Genomic DNA, 24,072 nt, shown 5'->3' on the forward strand with positions numbered 1-24,072 from the left:
CCAGAACACCCTAGCAACCATTCAGCAATCCGGAGGGCACCCTAGAAACGCTTTCTGAGGGCGGCTCAACGTCATAATTGTTTATTTGCGTCGTCTGTCCTCATGTTTATTTGTTTACTCTTCTTTCTGCATACAGTCATCTCATTGGTTCGTAGTTCTACAAATGAGCGGCTGTTCTAGAGTTTGCCTAAAATCCTGCGCAACAGTGACCCGATTGAGCAGCCAATGAAAATAAACACGACGGACATCTGACCTCCAGCAGAACCTCAGCAAAACCCTCACACCGTTCTCAGTGAAAGAGTGCAGAAAGCGGACATTGACCAGCGTGTGCGGAGAAAAGCAGAGGTTTGTGGAGAGTTTGAGCGTGTTTAGCCGCTTTGTGTTTATTAGCTCTGTTAGCAAACACCTGTTGCACTCAACGAACTCACCGTTTATGATGCCGTTACGCAGGTTACGAGAGCATCACTGAACATATCAGTCCGGTTACAGAGGCAGACGCTTAAAAACACGATACTCATCATTTGGCAACCCTTATAAAAACAAAAAGACAGTGCTGATAGCGAATGCTGGAGGTGGATTGACTAACTGGACTGTCCGAACTGCGCCGCGCGGCATTCTGGGACATCAGGCACATTCCACAGGCGACTCCACAGTTAAAGAGACAGGCGCGAGTTTCACTGGATGGAGGATCAGTGAAGGAGACATAACTGTTCCCATAGTGTATTTGTGTGTTTGGATAGGAAATGAAATAGAGTTTATATATTGTAGAGTTTAGTATATTGAAATAGAATTTAGTATATTTTGATTAAATGTATTAATAATAATAATTAACTTTCTAAAAAATTTAATTATTTTGTTTATATTTATTTTTAATTAATAAATCAATAAATTATTTAACTTTTAAAACTCCAAACATTTATTCATTCATTTTCTTTTCGTCTTAGTCCCTTTGTTAGTCAGGGGTCGCCACAATGGAATGAACTGCCAACTTATTCAGCACGTTTTACCCAGCGGATCCCCTTCCAGTTGCAATCCATCACTGGGAAACATCTATACACACTCAAACACACACATACACTATAGACAGTTAGGCCAACCCAATTCACCTACACCGCATGTCTTTGGACTTTGGAAACCAGAGCACGTGGAGGAATCCCACGCGAACACGGGGAGAACATGCAAACTCCAAACAGAAATGCCAACCGACCCAGCCGATCCCGACTCTCTTGCTGTGAGGCGACAGCGCTACCCACTGCGCCACTGTGCCACTCTTGTTTATGTTATATTTATTTTTAATTAATGAATTTAACAATTATTTAACTTTTAAAACTCCAAACAGTCTATGAAAATACAAAATATACTGTTAAAAACATGCTTATATATGATATATAATAGATTATGCATCGTTAATTAATTAATAATTAAAAAATATATTATTTTAGTAAGCCAATATTAAATGAATAATAAAATAATACAATTATTAACTAATTAATATAAAATTTTACACACATCAAATTATATTATACCCATTCAGGGGCAGATTTAGTGATTTGGGAGGCCTAAGCAATTCCAGCCATGGAGCCCGAAAGTTCTAAAATGCACCTTTTGTACTTTAATTAATTTTTTATTGATTTATTTAGCTGTTTTTATTCATATATGACTCAATCTCTGCTCTAAATTTAGTTTTAATGCAAAGTAACAATACCAACATGTAAAGCATCTCGTAAATCTTATTAAATGATTTGTTTTCTTAAAACAGTTTCACAATGACAAAATTTTGGCATTTTGGAAGAAAATACATAAGGTACAGGAAAACATTCTTAAGCTAAATTCTGATATGACCCCAGTTTTGTATTTATTGATCATAATGTGAACAACCTGTTTGAAAAAGTTGCATTACAGTTATTTAATGTCCTGGTATATTTAACTAGAAAATGTATTTTGCTACTTTGGTCTGCATCACAGGCTCCATCTTTCAAAATGTGGATATCACAAATTGCTACATGGCTACCATTAGAAAAACTTACCTATGACAAACATAAAAAAATCTGACAGATTTTGGTCAATTTGGTCTCCCCTTTGGCAATACATATAAGAGCTCTCTTAAATTAACACAGGATCCTTGTCATTCATTTACAATTACAACCTACACTTAAAGACTGCTCTAAAATGGTGTAATCGTGCTTTATTTTTACCTATTTATATCAGTTTTTTTTATTAATTTCTTTGTTACTTTCCATTTTAAAGACTGTATACATTTTGATGTCAATATTTTGTGAATGTGGCCATACAATAATATGTATGTATATATATATATGTATGTATGTGTATATATATATGTATGTATGTATGTGTATATATAAATATCTGTATGTATGTGTATATATATATATATCTGTATGTATGTATGTATGTATGTATGTGTATGTATGTATATATATATATATATATATATATATATATATATATATATATGTGTGTGTGTGTGTGTGTGTGTGTGTGTGTGTGTGTGTGTATGTATATATGTATGTATATAAGTATTTATAATAAATATTTGATTAAAATAAAATATAAATTATTTTAATTAATATTTTCCCAGTGATGGGTTGCAGCTGGAAGGGCATCTACTGCATAAAAAATGTGCTGGATAAGTTAGTGGTTTATTCCGCTGTGGCGACCCCTAATTAATAAAAGGACTAAGCCAAAAAGAAAACAAATAAATGAATAATTATTATTTTTTATTAAATCTTGTTGCTTTTAATCTCACACACTTTCAAATGAAGCTTTCTGTAATTTGACCTCACTGATATGTCTATCTATAAATATATGTATATAACTGTCGAGTGCAGTATTTCTCACTTCATGTCACGCCATGTCTCCTGTAATAAACATGATGCCATATTTCCAACTGAAACTGAATACTTAGTAGGGGCAGGGTTTTATTTTTGTGCTCCTCCTCCTCCTCTTATCTTTCACTCGCAGCGAGCTAACGGTTGAAGGGGCAAGGCTAAGCATGTCCCACCCAATCCACCAAACTGATATTATCAGAGATGGACAGCCATTCCAGAGCAAAGCAAATTTTCAGACTTTAATTAAATATTACCAAAACAAAGAGGTTTTTTTTAGTGGATTAACTTAATTGTTCTTATTAAAACTAACTATGTGCACTAGCAAAATAAACATCGTAAAAGTTTGATTTCATGCAGACTTTAACATTAGCAGATTTGATATTAATTCATTATCTGTCCCTTTAACAGTCACTAGTAAATTCCTCAGGCCTGTAATTGGCAAGTACACTAGTGTTTAGCGACTGAAGTCACTTTAAGTGAAGTTATTTTAGTAAATGAAAGATGCTGTTCATTTAGAAACTATGAGTTCATTTCTTGACTGTTTGTTTCCCTATTATGAGAAGCCTTTGATGTTTACCTCCAGAAAAGGAGAAACAGAAGTTTTGCTATAGTTCATTTGTTTGTCACGGTCTATTATTTTTACTACACCACTCATTCTTACACTACGGTCAATTATTTTACCATGCTATATCAAATCGCAGTGTTTTTAAATGGACGTTATACATTTTTGTCTACATTAAGTCATCTCTTTATTGCATATATCCACCTTCAGGCCGGTGTGGATGTCTTTAGAGTGACTCATGTGTTTATTTAGAGTAACAGAAAGACAATCGCCCTGTACAAACTGTAAATTTAAGGCCGTTTGGTGGCACTGGGGTATCTAATATATGTCTTTTTGTGTGGCACTGCTTATTAAACAAGTCATGCTGATGTATTTGCTCAGACTTGAGGTTTCAGAGGAGGAAATCTCTGTGACCAGTGTTTATGTGAACCAGACTTCATACTGATGTCTGAAGGAACGTCCGTTCCACGCAGACTTTAACCACAAATAATATATACTTTTTTCTAGTAACTGTTTTGGTACTGGACTTTACATGATCAATGCAGATTAGTTACTGTTTTAAACCACTAAACATGTCAGGAAATGTATAACGTTTGACCATTTCAAGAGTACTTTTCTGTTGTAATGGTTTTTTTACAAAAAAGAGGAACTCTTTTAAACTTTTCGACATTGGCAGGTCGCATAATCTAATGCAAAAGCATAAACAAACAGAAAACCCTATGTGACTCATAAGCTACAGGCAACTGTTAATAGAATATAGGAGATTTTTTTCTGCCACGGATTATAAGATTCTGATATTACTTTCTCATAAGTGCAACCTAACATCCTGCAGTTCTGATATTTTGTAGTTTATAAAAAATGTAAGATACAAAGTAAAAACTGCTACAAATGATGTCAGAATTGTCAGAAAGCACACAAACTATTATTTTAGAAAAATTAGTTCTGTGGGGGGAAAACATTAGAATTGCTGGACAGAAACTCACGAACTGGAAGAAAAAAGATTGATTTTTAAGATGTAAAAAAATTTTCAGGGGTGCTTTTCCGAAAACCATCGTTAGCCAACTAAGGTCGCAAGTTTCGTCGTTACAAACATAGTTCGTTAATTGGTTGATTTTCCGTTTCCCAAATCCATCGCTCCAATGAACATTTGCAAACTGCGTCGCAACTGCTTGCAACTGCACCTCTGGAGCTGAAGTTAGAAACATATTTCCTGGCTGTGTTCTATTCCCAGTTATCCCCTCCATGCCATATTCTTTTAGAACATTCTAACATTTAAACTTGGAGTTATTAAAAAATAAATCATTAAAGTCATCACTCTGAGGTGTAATTTGCTTTCAAAGTATTTTTACAGTTCAGTTTTAGCGATCTTCATGTTTACAATTGCGCTCCATGCGCAGTGCACTTTGAAAACATTGATGTCATTTTGAACACAGCCGTGGCACATGACGAAAGCTATAGGTGAACTTTATTTAAAAGCGGAACTTATGTTACGTCTCCAAAGCTTGTGAAAACAAAAAAACATAGCATACTTTAATTTATAGCATACTATAATTTATAGTAGTTTATTAAGAATCTGTACTGTATATGACATGGGCCTGTTGTTAAGAACATTGGGGTTTGCATGTGTCAAATATAAACAATAAAAAATAAATAAACATTATCCTACTTAATAATAATAATCATTAATATTAATAATATTATTGCAGGGTTGTTACCACCCCGTTTAGAGCATCATTATGGGCGTTGTATGTTATAACTAATGTGGTTCAACTGATAGATCTACAACAGAGAAACTACGGGTTTTGGGAAACCCTCATCACTAAATAGTTCAGCCGCGGGTTATGTTGTTGTTTGGGAAACGCACCCCAGAACAGCAAGTAATAAAGTCAAAACAATACTCTCAAAATGCTCAGTTATTTCAACCCAATTCTAGGTGTAATACAGACTACACCAACTGCTAGGTAGCCTGGGCCGGTATAAGTTTCTGACGGTATGATAACCTTGGATAAAGATATCACGGTTTCACGGTGTAACTATATTATAATTACTGCTCTAAAGTAAGTTCTTTTTAAAAGTCTTAAAAGTATTAAAAAAACATTTCCACATTAAACAAAATCTATTTTATTTTAGAAAATATTTATAATATTTTAAAACATGTCAGGCTAAATAATTGAAATAAATCATTGACTTCTGCTCTCTTCAAAGTTTCAAAAACAGATTTCTTTACAACACATTTAAAAAAAAACACATACATGTAAAAAGCCTTTACATATACAGTGCCTTAACAGAACATTTTTGCGGTTTTAAAACCTTGACTTTTCCAAACCACAGTAAACCTTGAAACTATTGTCCCATGCCTACTGCTGGGTTCATTTTTTAATTATTAAACAAATATGACCAAATTTAACCCAATGTTTGGATTAGTCCATTTTTTACCAAATTTTGGTTTAAATAACCCAGCATTTCTGAGAGTGTACTAGGGCGACTATTAACTAGCATTTATAAGAAATAAAGTTCAGAAATCGTAATTCTTTTCCAACAGTCAAAAGTCTTCCAAATGGTCTATATGCACAGCTAGTGTTTTTCAGGCAATGATGAACCTCCGGTGAAAGCATAAAATGACTTTATATGACTTAATATGATTTTCAATTTCATAAGGTTCCTTTTACAGCATCGATGTTGTATTGTAATTAAAATATAATCAATTAAATAGACTTAAGCATCCATTTGGTTGTTAAAAGTGACGAAAGACCGTTTAAACGCAGGCGCCGTCATTAACCGCAGACCAGCGCAAAAATTCCACAGAAAATACTGGGGTAAAATTAATTTCCAAATTTAAAAGACATGGCGCGGAAAAATATAATTTATTGCAGTGCTTCTTGTTTGGTCTGATACCCACTTTATATCGTATCTTAGCCAGGCAGTGAAGATCACTGTTTTTTAAAGAAACCAGATCATAAACACAGCGATTTTGTATAGGATGACAATTAAACAGAAGCCCTGGGGCTGGCTGACTGAAATAAAAGTCCGTGTGCATGTACCCCATTCTGTCGTTCTTTCTTCGCAATTCCAAGTTTAGACTTAACAATTCAGATTATTTATATTTGAATCACGAGAGAAAACAAAAAGTCAAAATTTTGAGGTAAAAAGTCACAATTACATTTTATTTCTATAATTTTTTGGAATCCTTTGGGAGAAACTTAGTCTCCACCCATGTCCATTAAAAATAAAGCATTGAACATCTGAATATCTTTTTAAAAAATAGTTAAAATCACCTTTTTTATGTAATTATTTTTAGGGGATTTTCACCTTTAATTAGAAAGGACAGTAGAGATTGCAAACAGGAAAGTATTGGAAGCAGAGAGAGTGAAAGGGTAGGCAAAAGACCTCGAGCCGGGAATTGAACTCGGGTCACCGTGAGCCCCATGCTGCTATATGTCAGTGCACTTAACCACTAGGCTATTGGTGCCAAATAAAGTAACCTTTTCAGTTCTACACACAAAAAAAACACAAAAATGTAGTGACGTCGCTAGCGCATCCTCTTTAAATCCTCCACAGTCACCATGCAACCTGATAAAATCAAACTAGTTCATGTGTCCGCAGACCCGCAGCACAGAGCAGCTTGCAAAACAGCCAAAACACAAGCGCATCACATGACAGAACGACTCATTTGGTCAAGCAGATGACGCTTTATCAGAGCTTGAAATCAAACAAAAGCCCGTGAGAGATGCAAACAGCCTTTAAAATTGAGAAAGCCTGGTGTTTACAGTGACATGCGCTGTGGTGGCAGAAAAACAGCGTGTAGTATTGGTGGCGGGGCAGATGCGCGTGTGCACAGGTGTGTGTTTATTTGTGTGTGTGTGAGACTCACTCAAACACTGCAAGCCATGCTTCCTCTGCAGGGTTTTGCTGCAAAGTGAACATGTGGCGCAGCTGGAGAAAGATCCGGGCACGAGTTGGTGGCCGCTGACGCTGCGCCGGCGCACTTTCACACGCTCGCTCAACTCTTTCTCTTTCTCTTTGTCCTTTTCTCTCTCTCGGCTCTTTTCTTTGTGCTGCTCTTTCTCACGAGTCTTACCCTGGAAATAGAAAAACAGATAAATATATGTGTAGCGTTAGCCATTAACCACAACAACAGAAATACAGAACATTTAGAAAAATACAAACAAACCAAAATCAAGCCGTATTTTGCTCCAAAAAAGCCGACTTACGCAGAATAATGTGCTACAATAATAATTAGATAACAATATTCAACAAGATCCATCTTTCACATGGAAAAATACTATAGTAATTTATAGTAAATATTATAGTGCTTTTATACCTTACTACAATAATATAGTATTATATTAGTATTATACTGTATATATTACAGTATTTACAACACTGTTACTGAATGCTGCAGCATACTGTAGTAATAACTATAATTACCTGATCAACTGTAATAATTGCTGTAGTCTATTTTAGATTTTATGTCAACTGTTGTGTACTGAAGTTTATAATATACTCTACAATATACCTTAAACTACAGTTACATTACTTTAGTTGTTGCATTAGCGACTATAGAATTAGCACAATAGATTCATTGTGCTTTATTATTCTTCTACTAGTACTATTTACTATAAATTATAATAGTATTTTTTATGATTTAACAGAATGCTGAAATGTTTTAGCAAGTTGCTAGCATGTTTATAGCAGTTGCTGACATGTTATAATGTTGTTAACATTATTGCAAGTTGCTAACATGTTTTTTACATTTTGCTGTCAAGTTGTTAGCATGTTCTAACATATTGCTAGCATGTTTCAACGCATTCCTGACATGATTTTCCAATGTTTAACAACTTCCTGGCATGTTTTGCAGGTTACTAATATGTTTTTACATTTTGCTAACATGTTTCATTATGTAGCTAGCACGTTGTTATGTTGCAGCATGTTACTATGTTCTAACTTATCGACAGCATGTTTTAACATGCTAACATGTTTCTAACATGATTTAGGAACATTCCTAACATGATTCCTAACATGCATTTTGCTAGCAACATCCTGGAATTATTTTAAGTCGCTAAGATGTTTTTACATTTTTACATTAGGTTTCCTCATGTATTTAGCATGTTGCAGCATGTTCTTACTAATTGCTAACATGCTGTAACATATTCCCAACATTATTTAGCATGTTGCTAGTATGTTTTAACCATTTTCTGGATTTATTTTCATGTTGCCAAGATATTTTTATCTTTTGCTAATGTTTCATTATTTTGCTAGCATGTTATTTCATGTTTCTAAAATGTTGCAGCATGTTAGCATGTTTTAACATATTGCTAGCATGTTTCAGCACATTCCTAACATGATCTACCATGTTGCTAGAACATTCTAACAACTTCCTGGCATGCCAGGTTACTAAGATGTTTTTACATTTTGCTAACATGCTTCATTGTGTAGCTAACTTGTTATTACATGTTGCAGCATGTTAAAATGTTTTAACATATTGATATCATGTTTTAACATGCTTACATGTTCCTAACATGATTTAGCATCTTGGTACCAACATCCTGGGATATATTTTTAAAGTTGCTAAGATGTTTTAACATTTTGTTAAGTTTCATCGTGTTTTTAGCATGTTATGGCATGTTGCAGCATGTTCTTACAAATTGCTAACATGCTTTAACACGATCCTAACACAATTTAGCATGTTGCTAGTATGTTTTAACAACTTACTGATATTTTTGTTAATGTTTTTACAATTTGCTAACATGTTTCATTATTTTGCTAGCATGTTATTGCATGTTTCTTACTTGTTGCAGCATGGTAGCTTAATGCTAGCATGTTTGAACATGTTATAAACAAGATTCAGCATGTTGCTACTAGGTTTTAACAACTTCCTAGCATTTGTTCTCATGTTGCTAAGATGTTTTTACATTTTGATGACATGTTTCATCATTTTGCTAGCATGTTGTTGCATGTTTCCACCATGTTGTGGCATGGTAGCATGCTCTAACATAATGCTAACATATTTTAACATGTTCTAAACATTATTTAGCAAGTTGCTAGTATGTTTTAATAACTTCCTGGCATTTTTATTTGTTCTCATGTTGCTACATTTTTACACTTTGGTAATGTTTCATCTTTTTGCTATCATGTTAATGTATGTTTCTAATATATTGCAGCATGGTAACTTGTTCTAACATTATGCTAACATGTTTTAACATGTTCTAAACAAGATTTAGCATGCTGTTACTATGTTTTAACAACCTGCTAGCATGATTTTATATATTTCTGACATTTCATGTTGCTGTGCTGTTGTAAATTTATAGCAAGTTTTAACACATCACTAATATGTTTTAGCATGTTGCTAGTATGTTCTAACAAGTTGCTGGCATGATAATATGACTTCGATAGTTCTTCGTAAGACCTAATTATAAGTCAGAAAAAATATTTTATTGACAATATATTTTAAGCTATATGAACAAAATAAACTGAAAACTCCTATATAAATTGACCAGTTGCCAACTGATAAACAATTGCCACTTTGTCCGTTAAAAGAACAAGTCAAAACTTCCCCATTGCCTGAATGAGCAAGTTTATCGTCTCCCTGTATTCAACAAACAGAGGAAGTTGCAGTGACACAAAAGTTGCAGCATAGTTCTGCAGAAATGGACATTATTTTTATCCCACGGCAGAGAGACAGTCGGAGCATGAGTGTGTTTGATTACTTTGTCTTTGTTGAAGGATCCAGTCATGCGGTTCCTCAGTGAACTCAGAGTCCGCTTCACTTTGGTGCCTCTTTCTGGACGCTCCGGCCGATCCTCCTCTTCATCGTCATTTCTGCAAGCAAACAAACAAACATACACCAAACCAGTTTAAAATGTAAATTTTTTCTTAAAATAAAAAATATGCAATATTAATAATGCAAATGAAAGAACACCGAAGACTTACTCATGGGCCAGAAACTCATACCATGTGAAGTTCCCAGTCCCCTCTTTTCTGTCAATGCTTGAATTTCTGCGTTTCGTCCTGAGGAAAATACAGTATTATTAAGATGAGGATTAATCATTAAATATCTCCACTGAAAACATTTATTATTTCAAGAAAACTTGGGCATGTTCAGAATGGCATATTAACATACTATTTTTGCATGTGAATATATGAAAGCTTGTTTATGCCATGTAATTAAAAAAAAAAAGTAAATCAATTAATTTTTTTACTACATTTTATTCATTTCTGTGAGTTTTAATGACAAAAAAATGACTTTTTGTCTCATCAAAAATGCTAATTTATGCAATATATTAAAATTTATTCTGAGTCAACATCCAAAAATATATCAACAAGTTGACTTCTTTCCAGAATTGTGTGTTTTCATTTCAGAATTTCGACATTTTCAGAGAATTCTGAGATTCTGAGCTTACTTGACTTATTTGATTGGACCACCATTTTGTTTTCATATTATACAATTGTATCCAACATTAACTACAAATAAACATGCAGCACAATTAGATGACGTGACTATGCACATGCTATTGTATATTATCATCTAAGTACAGAAGAAGTTATGTTTTTTTTCCACCAAGTGTGCACTAAGCAGTATGCAAGTTTTCCATTCTGAACATAGCCTGCTGTTAGAAGCGTCAGCTACTGTGCAAAGGTTTCATGACCTTGTTTAAGCACACTCTGGTTTATCATGCAGCTTTTAGAGATAAACAAGGGCATCCTAACCAGAAAGAAAAACCTCATCAGGCTTATAAAAATACAGCAAGACTGTTAAACACTGAAATAAAATACATCACAAAACGCACAAACATGTTCAAGACAGCCAAGTGACAAACAATGCTTTCTTTTTCTGGCCGGTAAACCAAACGTAGCGCCTCGTGTTAACGCTGTTAGTTTGTAGGAGGGCATGACAGGCTCCTTCACACTGTTTACTTACCCATGATACTGCTTAAGCTCCTGCAGAACTTTCTGTACCATCAGCCTGAGACAAACAAGACACTGAGGCTAAGTATGTGTGGCAGCAGGAGGGCACATGGTGGGCCGCTGTCCAAATAAAACCATCAGCGCAAAATCTACTGCCAACGGTAGCTCAACGGTGGGCTAGAATCAAATCGCCCACGACTTTTCTTCAGCTTAAACCACAAAAAATGATGCAGGAATGCAACAACAACAGCAAAAACTCTTGCTTAGTGATTGATCAGTTAAGTCGGCTAGTTTAACTAGAAATGCTATGCTAATGCGCTCCTAAACGTTCAAATAAAAATGATTCGTATTTAAAAGAAAACAGATGACAATGACATCATCCTGCACTACACTCTTGTCCAATCAAACTTTCTAGAATGAGAATGCCCCTCCCCCGATAGAAGCTGTAGCTGACTAGCAGATAGCAAGTGGTTTATGGCTGTAAACTAGCCAAACTATTGGCAGTTCTATGATAGGAAATAGATGAGTATATGACTGAAGTATTATTTTATTCTCAAACAATTGTTGCAGCATGTTCTAACAACCTGCCAACCTGCCAACATTTGATTCTGAAAATCCGGGAGACCGGGGGGTGGGGGTGAGGTTTTTGGGGGTTAGTTGTCTGAATAACACTGTTGAGAGAACTGGGTCAGTAACTGTACTGTGGTGTTAGTACTTCCGGCGGCCGCTGCAATCGGCTACTAAACCAAAGTTGGCGACCCGGGGGTATTACAGACTGTATCAAAAAGGGTGGTGGGAGATGGGTCGCAAATACCTTAGGTATGGTTGAGAACCACCGTGTTAAATATGCTACCATGCTAGCAACATAATGAAACATGTTAGCAAAATCTAGAAACATGTTAACAACAACAAGCTAGCATTTGTCATACTATAACATAATAGCAACCTGCTAAATCATTTAAGAACGTGCTAGTAATATGTTGGATATGCTAACATGCTGCAACATGTTATTAACATGGAAAGAATGTGCTAATACGCTAGTAAAAGGTAAAGTGCCTTGATCAAGGTCAACTCAAGGTCTCAACTGTTTTACATTCAAAAAAGTAACATTCAATCTTGTTAAAGTACTAGCAACCTTTTAAATCATAAAAATACTATAGTAATGTATAGTAAATACTACATTTTACTACTACAAAGTAAATTACATTTAGTAAACGATTTACAAATGAGAAAAGCATCAAGGGATTCATCATAAATAGGCAATGCTAATACAAAGTTGATAATAGGTTCAGCATTCATACAGTGATTAAGAAGTGTCTGATTTGTGTATAATACCAACATCAGCTAATTATAACAGAACAGACTCGCTGCCCCAGCTACTCCAGGAAGCCATCACTGACGATTCTTGATTCGTCTTGACAGATTCCAAGGTCAGTAATCCTTCAGTATTACATAACTTCACTGACTCAAAACAATCTTGTGATAGCTACTACAGTACTCGTTAGCAAAACATGAATGTGAAGACTTACACGTGACTCCGACCCTCTCCAGACTGCAGCCCCTCTTCAGACTCCTGCTCTTCTGGAATCCCAAAGCAACAAGAAGATTGGATGATACATTAAAATTTTAAACACAAAATCTTTAAATAGTACTTTGAGGGTTAAGTTTCATGACAACATATAAAATTATTGGATCACGCTTTATCTAAAGGTGTAATTCTCGCTATTAACAAACCAATTACTAAGGCCATGTGGATGAGTATTTTTACTCAGAGTAGTTTTCTCTGCATTCATTATAAAAAAAAAATCTCCATCCACAAGAAAACGCCAAAACGCACTGTGATACGTGTTAAGGGAATGTCGAACCAACAGGTGGCGATAATGACACTTTTAGGCTGGGTTCTCTCCAAACATGGAATTAAGTGCTTTCAAACAAATTGCACACAAATCAATGCAAATATCACAACTGTCTCAATCACAAGCAATCTAGCCCATGCAGATCGCTGGAGAACTATAAGTCTACCACCAAATGAACTACAAATTCCATCATACCTGTACTCTCACACCTGTTCCAGTGCACCTTTGATTGCAAACACACACAGCTGAAGCTGTTCAGGACTAATCAAATAGGCTGTAAAGACAGCACACACACATTGTTGCTGAGTCTTGTTCTACCTGTAGCATTACGAAGCATTTCTCCTTGCCTTGCCATGTTTTGATTCTTTGCTTTGTTTGTTGATTTTTGATGTTAGCTGCCTGTACAGATTTCTTGCCTGATTTTGAATACTCTTTTGGATTGCCCTTTTTATTCTGTTTGCTCCTGTGATCGACCTTTGCCTGCCTGACTATTTTCTGTCTTAATAAAGACCATTTGGATCCTCACCTCCATTGTCAGCATCCGTATTTTACACCAAGCGAGGCGGATTACAGTCCAGTGGTTGAACAATGTGGAATACATGTTTCCCGCAAACGTGCAAAATTTTAGTCTTTCAGGTTTGGTGTGAACCCAGCCATGTTGGCCAATCAGAAAGGAGAAAACCACGCACACTGACATCATGAGACAAAAACTCTGGTTGTTGTGATAACACCACCATGCTGTACCCAGAGTTTCAGAAAATCGTCGGTCTCAGAAATATTTTCATTTCAGTCACCCAATACAATCCATTTTCATGTGGACAAACAGCAAAACCGAGTAGGAAAAAAGTCTCTGTGTTTGTGTGGACAGACCCTTAGCCTTTTAGCTCAATAAACTACTAACTGCTTGTTAATAGTTAGTAAGGTAGTAGTTGGGTTTAGGTATTGCCGGCAGCTAGCTTCAACTCTTCAACTCTCACATGGTCACCCACTGAAGCTAAGCAAGGCTGCGCCTGGTCATGGCTGGGAGACCACATGGGAAATATAGGTTGCTGCCAGAAGTGGTGTTAGTGAGGACAGGAGGGGATGCTCAACCTGCGGTCTGTGTGGGTCCTAACGCCCCAGTATAGTGAAGGGGACTCTATACTGCTCTGTGAATGCCGTCTTTTGGATGAGACTTTAAACTGAGGTCCCGACTCTCTGTGGTCGTTAAAAAGTCCCAGGATGTCCTTCGAAAAGAAGTAGGGGTTTAACCACAGCATCCTCTCCAAATTTGCCCACTGGCCTCTGTGCATTGTGGCCTCCTAACCAACCATCCCACCTATCATCTCCTTTCCACCAATCAGCTGGTGTGTGGTGTGCGGTCTGGTACAATATGGCTTCCATCGTGTCATCTCGATGGAAGCTGCACACTGGTGGTGAATGAGGAGATTTCCCCCAATGTGTAAAGCATCAACACAATAGCAGGTAATAACCCAGTAGTTAATAGTGGGAATTGGTACTGTACTGAAACTAACGTGTTACCAATTTTTGAGTTTCTATTACTGGTTTCATTTCTGGTTCCCCGAAAGGTAAAAATATTGCGGCTTTTGATCCTAGAATACCTCCTCAATAAAAAAAAAAAAACATTGGATTTATCTGACAGCCCATGAGAATGCAACTCTTCCTGACTACAGTTTTCCACCTAATTGGAGAATCTTTTTCACTCACCTCCAGCCTCTCTGGCAGCCTGCTTGGAAGTCTCCAGTATTCGGGATACTCTTTCAGCTTGTGATTTTTCATCAGTCGCTAGAATCTCAGATCTGGAATAAATAGTCTTTGTTGGTGTGGAAGACTGCTGTCGCTAAAAGCAAAAAAAAGGTGAAAAAAATTTAAGGAGTAGGAATAAAGGAATTAATTAGTCCATAATTTACTCACCCTCAAGCTATCCTTGTTCTATTTGACTCTTTTTTTTGTCACACGAACACAGTCAGAGTATTTTTGAGTTTTATTCGAACTCTTCCAAGCTGTATAATGATGTAGGATAGTGACTCTTATTTTGAAGCTTCCAAAAGTGCATAAATCCATCAGCAAACTAACCCATACGTTGACAAGGTTAACGTATGTCTTATAAAGAGGATTGATGTGTTGACATAAAATGGGTAGATGCATGTACATGGCATTGTAAGAATAATATACTGTATAATGTTATACAGTAACACCAAGCTAACTCATTTTCTTGTTTGTCAATGTCTTCTGCAGTAAACAAACTGTGTGGTAAATGTGCAAGACATGTCTATTCTGCGGATGGTTTGAGGGTGAGTAAATTATGGGGTCATTTCAATTTTTGGTGAAGTATTTATACTTGACTTCCTATTTAACTTTAACAGTATCTACAGGGGTATCCTACCCTGTTCCTGGAGCATTACCTTCCTTGCAACTCCAGTAAACATTGCAGACAGTAGCCCTCCAGGATCAGAACAACAATTTAAACAGTTGAGTGACTTGCTCTACCTATATTAAGATGCAGTTTTCAGTATACTTGACTAAGGATAGTTACTTGTGTTTTGGGACTTTCACTTTCAACAGCACTGGTTGCTTCTTCCACTGAACTTTCGGAGAAGGAGGAAGATGGTAAAAGGGAACTTTTGGCCAGACACTGGACCTCTCTTTCCCCATCACTGTCAATGCCGGCAGTGTCTAAGCTGAACCTACACACATAACCATGCAATGTTTACACTGGTTTGATCCAAACAGACAACATGCACTCAAAAATAATTTTTTAAAGAACTATGACACCTTGCACATGCATTGTACATTTGCAGAGAGGTGTAGGTTAAAGGCAAGAGCAAACAAACACACAACAATGGTGGAGTATGTGGTAGTGTTGTTGTTGCTTTAACAAAGTGTGGATTTACTTCGCATTAGAACCAAAATCAGAGGATGCATCTTAGACACATGGCAAAATCTGCATGCACATCAGCACCGATCCACCAAATGGTACATCATCAATTCCTTACAGGTACTGTTGATGAAAAATTTGCTTTAATGCTTTAATATAGCATTGATTTAAAGGATTGTTTAGAAAATGTGTTACATTTTTGGGCTTCATCATTGTCTTGTAAATGTAGCCTTAGACATTTTAAATGTGTACAAAACTCTTTGACTCTTTAGGACTACTGAAAAAAGGAGTCATACCTTCTTCCAAGATCAATCGGAGACACTGGACATTCCCAGCTGTGCCTACGAGATGTGGACATGGATCTAACCAATATAGGAAAGGTATCCATGTCTAAGTCCTCATCTTGGTCAGACGCCGGATAATCCTGAGACTCTGAGGTTTTGACAGCAATCAAGCGATCCATGCTTGAAATCAAAGTGTGGTCTATCTGCAAAAGTTGCTGGGTCTCTGACTCTGTGGAATCCTGGTCGGATTCACTTGCTGGTGTGGACAGAAGAGGTATCAAAGAAGCAGAACTCTTGTCGGGTGCGTTCAAGGCCCTAGGTTGTGTGATCGGTGGCTCGGTTGATCCGAGTTGCAGGTCTCTGAAATATTCAGAATCTCTCAGGGAAGGGCAGAGGTCTAAAAGGTCCTCCTCACTGCTGCACTCGTCACTCTCAGCCAAGAAGTTCCTCTGAGAAAAAACACCCAAAATCAGCTGACTTTCTCACAACATGACTAATAATGTGACGTGAAGTGAGATTCATGCTAGTGTCATTGAACTGAAAGTGGATACAGCCAGTTGAACTTTTTGTGGGCCGAACCTATTTGTGATGACACATTTATCCAATGCAGTGTACTTGTTACAAGGACAAACCACATTGAGGAAGAAAGGTAAAGTGCCTTGATCAAGGTCTCAAGATTCTACTCTTTTACATACAAATTTCCACTGTTCTATGTAATTGTTTAGGAGACTGTGTATCATCCTCATCATCTCAATTTTGGGTTTAATTTATGGTCAGGGTCTTACCTTGTCTTCAGGAGAACTGCTGAAGAAGACGTCTTCTGGAATGGAGGCTGGGGATAAGGAAGAGGAAGAGCTGGGTGCTGAGACCGGGACACGAACTTGAGTGCATGGCTTGCAATCTGATGCTGAAACACAAATCGTTCCACTATGAATTAAGCAAGAAATATTATCCACAACTGCGACTTGCAGTGTTGCCTTTACTGAGGCGTCTTATCAAACGGATCAGACAAAACAAATTAAGCATGACATTCTGGATATCTAATTACATCATATCTCTGATGTTTATCCATGAAGATTGTGACAAAGCAATAGTAGAGATAGGGTTCTGCCAGACAATATCTGAGGCTTTCAATAACTTCAGAATATTACATCAACACACAGATGGAGTCAGTAGAAGCTGGAAACGTTTCCCTGTAAACAGAAGATCTTAATCTGATGCACGATGGAAGCGCTAGTTTACAGAAGCAAAACTCTGGGTTGTGTTCAATTCAACCTACAGCCTGATGCCTAGGAGAACTTTAAAGAATAGTTCATCCAAAACTGAAAATTTACTCATTATTTACTCTCCTTAAGTGGTCCCAAACCATTATGACTTTCTTTCTTCGGTTGATCACTCAACTTCTTTTGAGTAAATTATACATTTTTTGTTGTTGTGGGTGAACCATCCCTTTAAGGTTGTTCAGAAAGCCATATAAGACCTAATGCATCTAAAGTACCAAGGAATGCTGAACCAATATGGATGCATTGGTCTATATTTGGGAATAGCAAAGAAACTCTCGAGAACATTCCTTAAATGTTAAATTATGACACATACATATTGTAGGACTGCTAAATTCATCTTTCCACACCTCAGAGTACCTGTCGACTTAGTAGTTATGATGACAATATATTTACAATGAGAAATGACCCCAGAAACCAAAGTCCAAACCACAATATTCCTGCTTCACCGACTGCCTATCCTTAAACGATGGATGAAAGGAGCAATAGAGCATTTACTGGTGTAAATCATCTGGGCTCTAGACGAACGACAGAGTCTGAGTGCAGTAAGGTTGTTTGTATCTGAATCAGACATGCGATATGTAAACCATAAGAGCACTATGATGTTTGTCATCTTCAAATATCCTTTTATGGCTGCCCCTTTCTCACCATATGCTCCAACTTGAACACTTAAACAAAGGGGCCTCCCAACGTTTACAAGGGTTACTGTAGGTCTACAGCAGAAAACATGTTTTTTTACACACTCCAAGGTGTGTGCATGTGATTAAGAGGTAAAGTTTTATGCTGGTCGAAAAGGAATGGGAAAGGGGCTCTAAATAGCACAACTGTGCCATGCACTTGAACAGCCAAATTCGAAGAGGAAGTGAAATGTTTATCATAGCAATTTGCAGAATTATGTCAAGCTTTCCAGGAGGATTACAGCAGCAAACCTAACTGTAAAACAATGCAGGACTACACTCACTTTGCTCACAACGCTGCAATAACTGTCTGTCTGTACGTCCTTCCATATTCGAAGTCTGTCTGTCTGTCTGTCTGTCTGTCCGTCCATCCGTCCGTCCGTCCATCCATCCATCCATCCATCTATCTATCTATCTACCATACATCTATCTATAAATTATATCTATCCATTCATCAATCCATCCATATGCAAAGTATTTCTAGCCATCTATCTGTATAGTATATCTATCCATCTATCTATCTATCTGCAAATTATATCCATCTATCCATACATTTATATGCAAAGTATATCCGTCCATCCATCCATATGCAAAGTATATCTATCCATCCGTCTTTCTTTCTTTCTTTCTTTCTTTCTTTCTTTCTTTCTTTCTTTCTTTCTTTCTTTCTTTCTTTCTTTCTTTCTTTCTTTCTTTCTTTCTTTCTTTCTATCTATCTATCTATCTATCTATCTATCTATCTATCTATCTATCTATCTATCTATCTATCTATCTATCTATCCATCCATCCATCCATCCACCCATCCATCCATCCATCCATCTATATGCAAGGTATATCCATCTATCCAGCCACCCACCATCCCATCCATCTATCTATAGGAAATTATATTTATCCCTCCCCAATTTATCTATCCATATGGAAATTATATCTATCCATCTATCTACATTCAAAGAATATCCATCCATTCACCCATCCATCCATCGATCCATCCAGCCACCTCCCAACCCATCTATCCATCCATCCATCCAGCCACCCCCAACCGATCTATCCATTCATCCATCCAGCCTCCCACCAACCCCTCCATCCATCCATCCATCCAACCATCCACATGTAAATTATATTCGTCCATCCATCCATCCATTTTACTATTTCTGGTACAGTGAAAAGCTCAGTATTTTGGAGTTAACGTGTTAAACTGTTAAACAGCACATACAGTATATAGTGTAATCTCATGTGACATGCTCTCTTTAAAGTACAGCACAGACAGCTGAAGACATGACATGGCAGCAATAAACATTCCTGCACATTGAAACTCTCATCACTTCGTTTGAGGCACAAACTAGCCGTTAGCATCTAAATATACATACACACCCTAATATTCCGTTTGGAGTGTGGTGGCGAATGACAGTATTGAGTAACACAATCACAGACAGGGAAAGAAAGAAGTGTGAAGATGTGGTTTAGTGAGTGTCAGGTCATGAACACGTTCTGTAGAGTGTGTCCGGTGCTGTTGACAGACCGCAGCTGCATGAACATCAACGCGACCACAAGCAAACACTGCACCGTAACCCCTATTTATAGAGCTAGAAACAACCACCACACCAGATACACACGACTGATTCTCTCCTCTTCACAAAGCACAATAAAACAACACCCGAAGTGCTTTCAATGTCTAACACACAAAATCTGTTTGTTTGTTTTTTTTTGAAGAAGAGCTTCAAATCTACAGCTTTATTAATGGTGTGTTCATGACCACAAAATTTTAGGACTAAAATTCTAACAAAAAGTTTAAAGGCACTCATATTATGTTACTATAATCTTACTTAAACTGCTAACTGTGACATTTTAGACCCCTTGCTTCACATAATCAGTACTTTTTAGGGCTATTTTATGAGGGTTTAATTTGATGGGTAACACTTTACAATAAGGTTCATTAGTTAATGCATTTACTAACATGAACTAATCATGAACAACACTTGTACAGCATTTATTAATCATAATGGAACATTTACTAATGCATTATTAACATCCAAGTCCATGCTTGTTAACATTAGTTAATGCACTGTGAGTTAACATGAACTAACAATGAACAACTAACGTTAACTAACATGAACAAATACTGTAATAAATGTATTGTTTCTTAATGTTACTAAATGCATTAATTAACATTAGCTAATGAACCTTATTGTAAAGTGTGACCATTTTATGTATTGTTAATCAGATGCATGAAATGAAACTTTTGAAATCTTTATGAAATATGAATCATTTTAGATTTATATATTTAAATGTTGTTATATATTGTGAACAACAACTGAAAATGTAAAAAAAAATCTGTAAACACTTAATTAACATTCATTTATGTATTAAAATGTCTTACATTAATAAAGCATAAATGATTAAATATTAAATGATATAGTAAATAAAGACAAGTATAACACTTTATGTTATTTTAACAAAATTTATGAAATATAAAACAAATGTTTAAAAAAGAAAGTTAAACATACAGTTTAGCCCTCTCTGGCTGGAATAAAAAACTATTTTAAAATATTATATTAATATTATTACATTTATAAAAAAATTGCACTTTAAGCTGAATCCATCTATCTATTACTAAGCAAAGTATATTTGTCTGTCTGTCCATCCATCCATCCATCCATCCATATGCAAAGTATATATATCCAGCCACCCACCATCCCATCCATTCATCCATCAATATGCAAAGTATATCCATCCATCCATCCATCACTAAGCAAAGTTTATTTGTCTGTCTGTCCATCCATCCATCCATTTATCTATCTATATAGGATTTCTATCCATCCATCCATCATCCATATGCAAAGTATATCCATCCATCCATCCATCCATCACTAAGCAAAGTATATTTGTCTGTCTGTCTGTCTGTCCATCCATCCATCTATCTATCCATCCATGCCTAAGCAAAGTATATGTATCTGTCTGTCTATCCATCCATCTATCTATATAATATTTATATCCATCTATCCATCATTCATATGCAAAGTATATCCATCCATCCATATAAGCAAAGTATATTTGTCTGTCTGTCTGTCTGTCTGTCTGTCCGTCCATCCATCCATCTATCTATATAGTATTTCTATCCATCCATCATCCATATGCAAAGTATATCCATCCCTCCATCCATTCATCTACTAGCAAAGTATATCCATCCAGCCACCCACCAACCAACCCATCCATCCGTCCACATAAAATTATTTTTATCCATCCATGCAAAGTATATCCATCCACTCACCCATCCATCCATCCATCCACATGTAAATTATATTCATCCATCCATTTTACTATTTTTAGAACAGTGAAAAGCTCAGTGTTTTGTGGTAAACTGTGAAACAGCACATACAGTATATAGTGTAATAGTCGTGTTCTCTTTAAATAAAAAAAGTCAAATTACTTTAAGCTGAATATCTTGCAAAACAACTTGTAAAATATTATGTCATCAAAATACAAAATAAATTATTAAAATATTATGCTTCAAAACATTTTGAAAACAATCTAATCTCGATTAAATATAACTTTGAAAAATACATAAAACAGGAGGACTGCTAATTTTGTCTTCAACTTTATATACAATTAATCTATTTATTTAAAACTAATCAATAAAAATACAAATAACAAATCATTAAATTATTTATATAATCTCTTATTAGAGTTCAAAAACAATATAAACAGCATATTATATGAAACTATATTCTTATAAATATTGTCTATAACTGAACTATATATTAATTCATTGCTATTATTATTATTGCATTCATATATTTACCTAAAATGTACAGCACTTTGTAAAGAGAAGAAAAAAAGACCGACCATGAGTTTTTGGATTACAAATAAAGTGTAAAGCACAATAAAATAGCAGATAGTTTCCAAAATCCTGAAAGACACATCTGTCCTCTCTACCTCTTTTGAAGGACCATCGCTTCATCCAGGAGAAAGAGGGCCAGGAGTTGTGGAGAGGTGGATCTGCCATGAGGACGACCTCTGAGTCTCTCCGGTGCTCAATGAGATTTCATGAGAACCACCAGAGTCCAACAGCCAGATAAGAGGAGGAACCACGGCGGATTAAGCCAACATATGATTCAAAGTCAAGAGGCGCAGCAGAGGGGCGAGCGAGAGAGAGAGAGAAGAGAGAGGCACCACTGGAAGTAATGTGGAGGAATTGTATCATCAGAGGTCTCAGGTCTCAGTTTTTGTTTATCCTGTATGCCATTTTTTTACATTTATTTTTGGCATTTTGCCTTTATTTGACAGTAGATTGACAGAAACTGAAGTGGTTGAGAGTGGGGGAATGGATCGGGGAAGGTTCAGGAGCTGGGATTTGAACTCAGGATGCCCAGGAGAGCTGTTGCACTACGTATATGTCAGAGCACTAACCACTGGGCTATTGCGCTGACTGTATGCCGTTGTTTGACTTTAAATACGCAATAGCCACTAGTTTCCATTCGAACATGCGAATTAGACTTACAAAGGAGCTTTCGTTTATAAATATTCCAAGAAATTTGCCCTCATCTCCGACATTTGAATGCTGTTTAGTCAATGTATTTAAGTCTAGGTATTGTCGCTTTGTTTCTGGCTGTAAGAGTATTTAAGATTTAACCATTTATTTTTAGACTTCGGTGGAAAAACAAGGAAGTTGGTTTGTCGAAATGTTCTCGAAGATCCTCCAAATAATTTCAGTTGCAGTTTCCATCCAAAGATGTGAATTAGAATTGTGCGCAAAACTGGATTTTCACGTAAAACATTTGCGAAAAATGCAGCGTTTCCATCTGATGAGTTAAAGAAAACAAAATAGTCACTTCCTGATAAACTAGCGGCAATTATCATAAAGCTAATGATACCTGCACTGCTTGCTCGCGGTTTTGGTGCAGTAATCTTGTTAATAATATCATTCAGAAGATTTGCACTCAATAAAATAATTACTTTATATAGCTTTATTTTATATTCTTAGGAGATACGAAACAGACGTTTCGGCACAATGCCTTCCTCAGTGCGTCAACGTTTAACGAGTTTGAATCGTGACCATCTGAAGGCAATTATCAAAAAGCTAATGAAGTCTGCACTGCACGCTCACGGATTTTAAAACTTTTGGTGTATTAACCTAGATAATAATTTCATTCAGGAGATTCACACTCGTTAAATAGTTACTTTATAAAGCTTTATTTTACACAAAACACAGATGTTTCAGCACAATGCCTTCCTCGGTGCGTCAAATGTTTAACGAGTGCGAATTGTGACCTCCTGAAAGCAATTATTAAAAAGAAAAATGGAATGTGCTACAGTAGAAGAAGACACTGTGTGATAATAAAAATATAAAAAATGACTTGTACTTCATACAAATATAAATACCTCTTTATTAACCATAGGCTGTTAAACAAACGGAAACCGTTGGACGTGATGACTTCAGTAATATGCAAATTGACGTATGACGTATTGACGTATAATCTAGTGACATCTAGCGACTTTTTGGGCAAAACCTAGCGCCTTATCGTTGAAAATAGTTGGCAACACTGACTGTATAGACCTACACAGATCTGTGTTTGCAGCAGAGCGACAGGCAGCTACAAAGTTAGCATTAGACTTGTGCGCAAAACTGAAATATCACGTAAAACATTTACAAATAAAGCAGTATTTCCATGTGATGAGTCAAAGAGGACAAAATCGTCAGGATAAACTGGCGCTGAATATCAAAAAGGAAAATGAAATTTGCTCCTGTAGGAGAAGCTACTGTGGGCCCTTTTTTCTTATAT

General features: G+C 36.2%; 1 protein-coding gene across 2 annotated transcripts in view; it reads right to left on the reverse strand.

Moving 5' to 3' along the window:
• The window catches only part of LOC130215863 (rho guanine nucleotide exchange factor 18-like), a 92,647-nt gene that overhangs the window by 63,277 nt on the left and 5,298 nt on the right, over positions 1-24,072 (reverse strand). Inside the window, exons 2-9 of one of the 2 annotated variants that reach the window (XM_056447714.1) lie at positions 17,120-17,241; positions 16,347-16,783; positions 15,709-15,859; positions 14,880-15,012; positions 12,846-12,897; positions 10,342-10,419; positions 10,119-10,230; positions 7,283-7,490 (exon numbers count right to left, since the gene is read on the reverse strand). In XM_056447714.1, the coding sequence (XP_056303689.1) occupies positions 7,283-7,490; positions 10,119-10,230; positions 10,342-10,419; positions 12,846-12,897; positions 14,880-15,012; positions 15,709-15,859; positions 16,347-16,513 (901 nt within the window). In that variant the 5' untranslated portion in view covers positions 16,514-16,783; positions 17,120-17,241. Of the gene's footprint in view, positions 1-428; positions 462-7,282; positions 7,491-10,118; positions 10,231-10,341; positions 10,420-12,845; positions 12,898-14,879; positions 15,013-15,708; positions 15,860-16,346; positions 16,784-17,119; positions 17,242-24,072 lie in introns of those variants that run through there. The other variant, XM_056447715.1, reaches the window with a different exon arrangement.

The sequence above is a fragment of the Danio aesculapii genome, chromosome 22, assembly GCF_903798145.1.
Source record: "Danio aesculapii chromosome 22, fDanAes4.1, whole genome shotgun sequence".
In the NCBI taxonomy this organism is placed as follows: domain Eukaryota; kingdom Metazoa; phylum Chordata; class Actinopteri; order Cypriniformes; family Danionidae; genus Danio; species Danio aesculapii.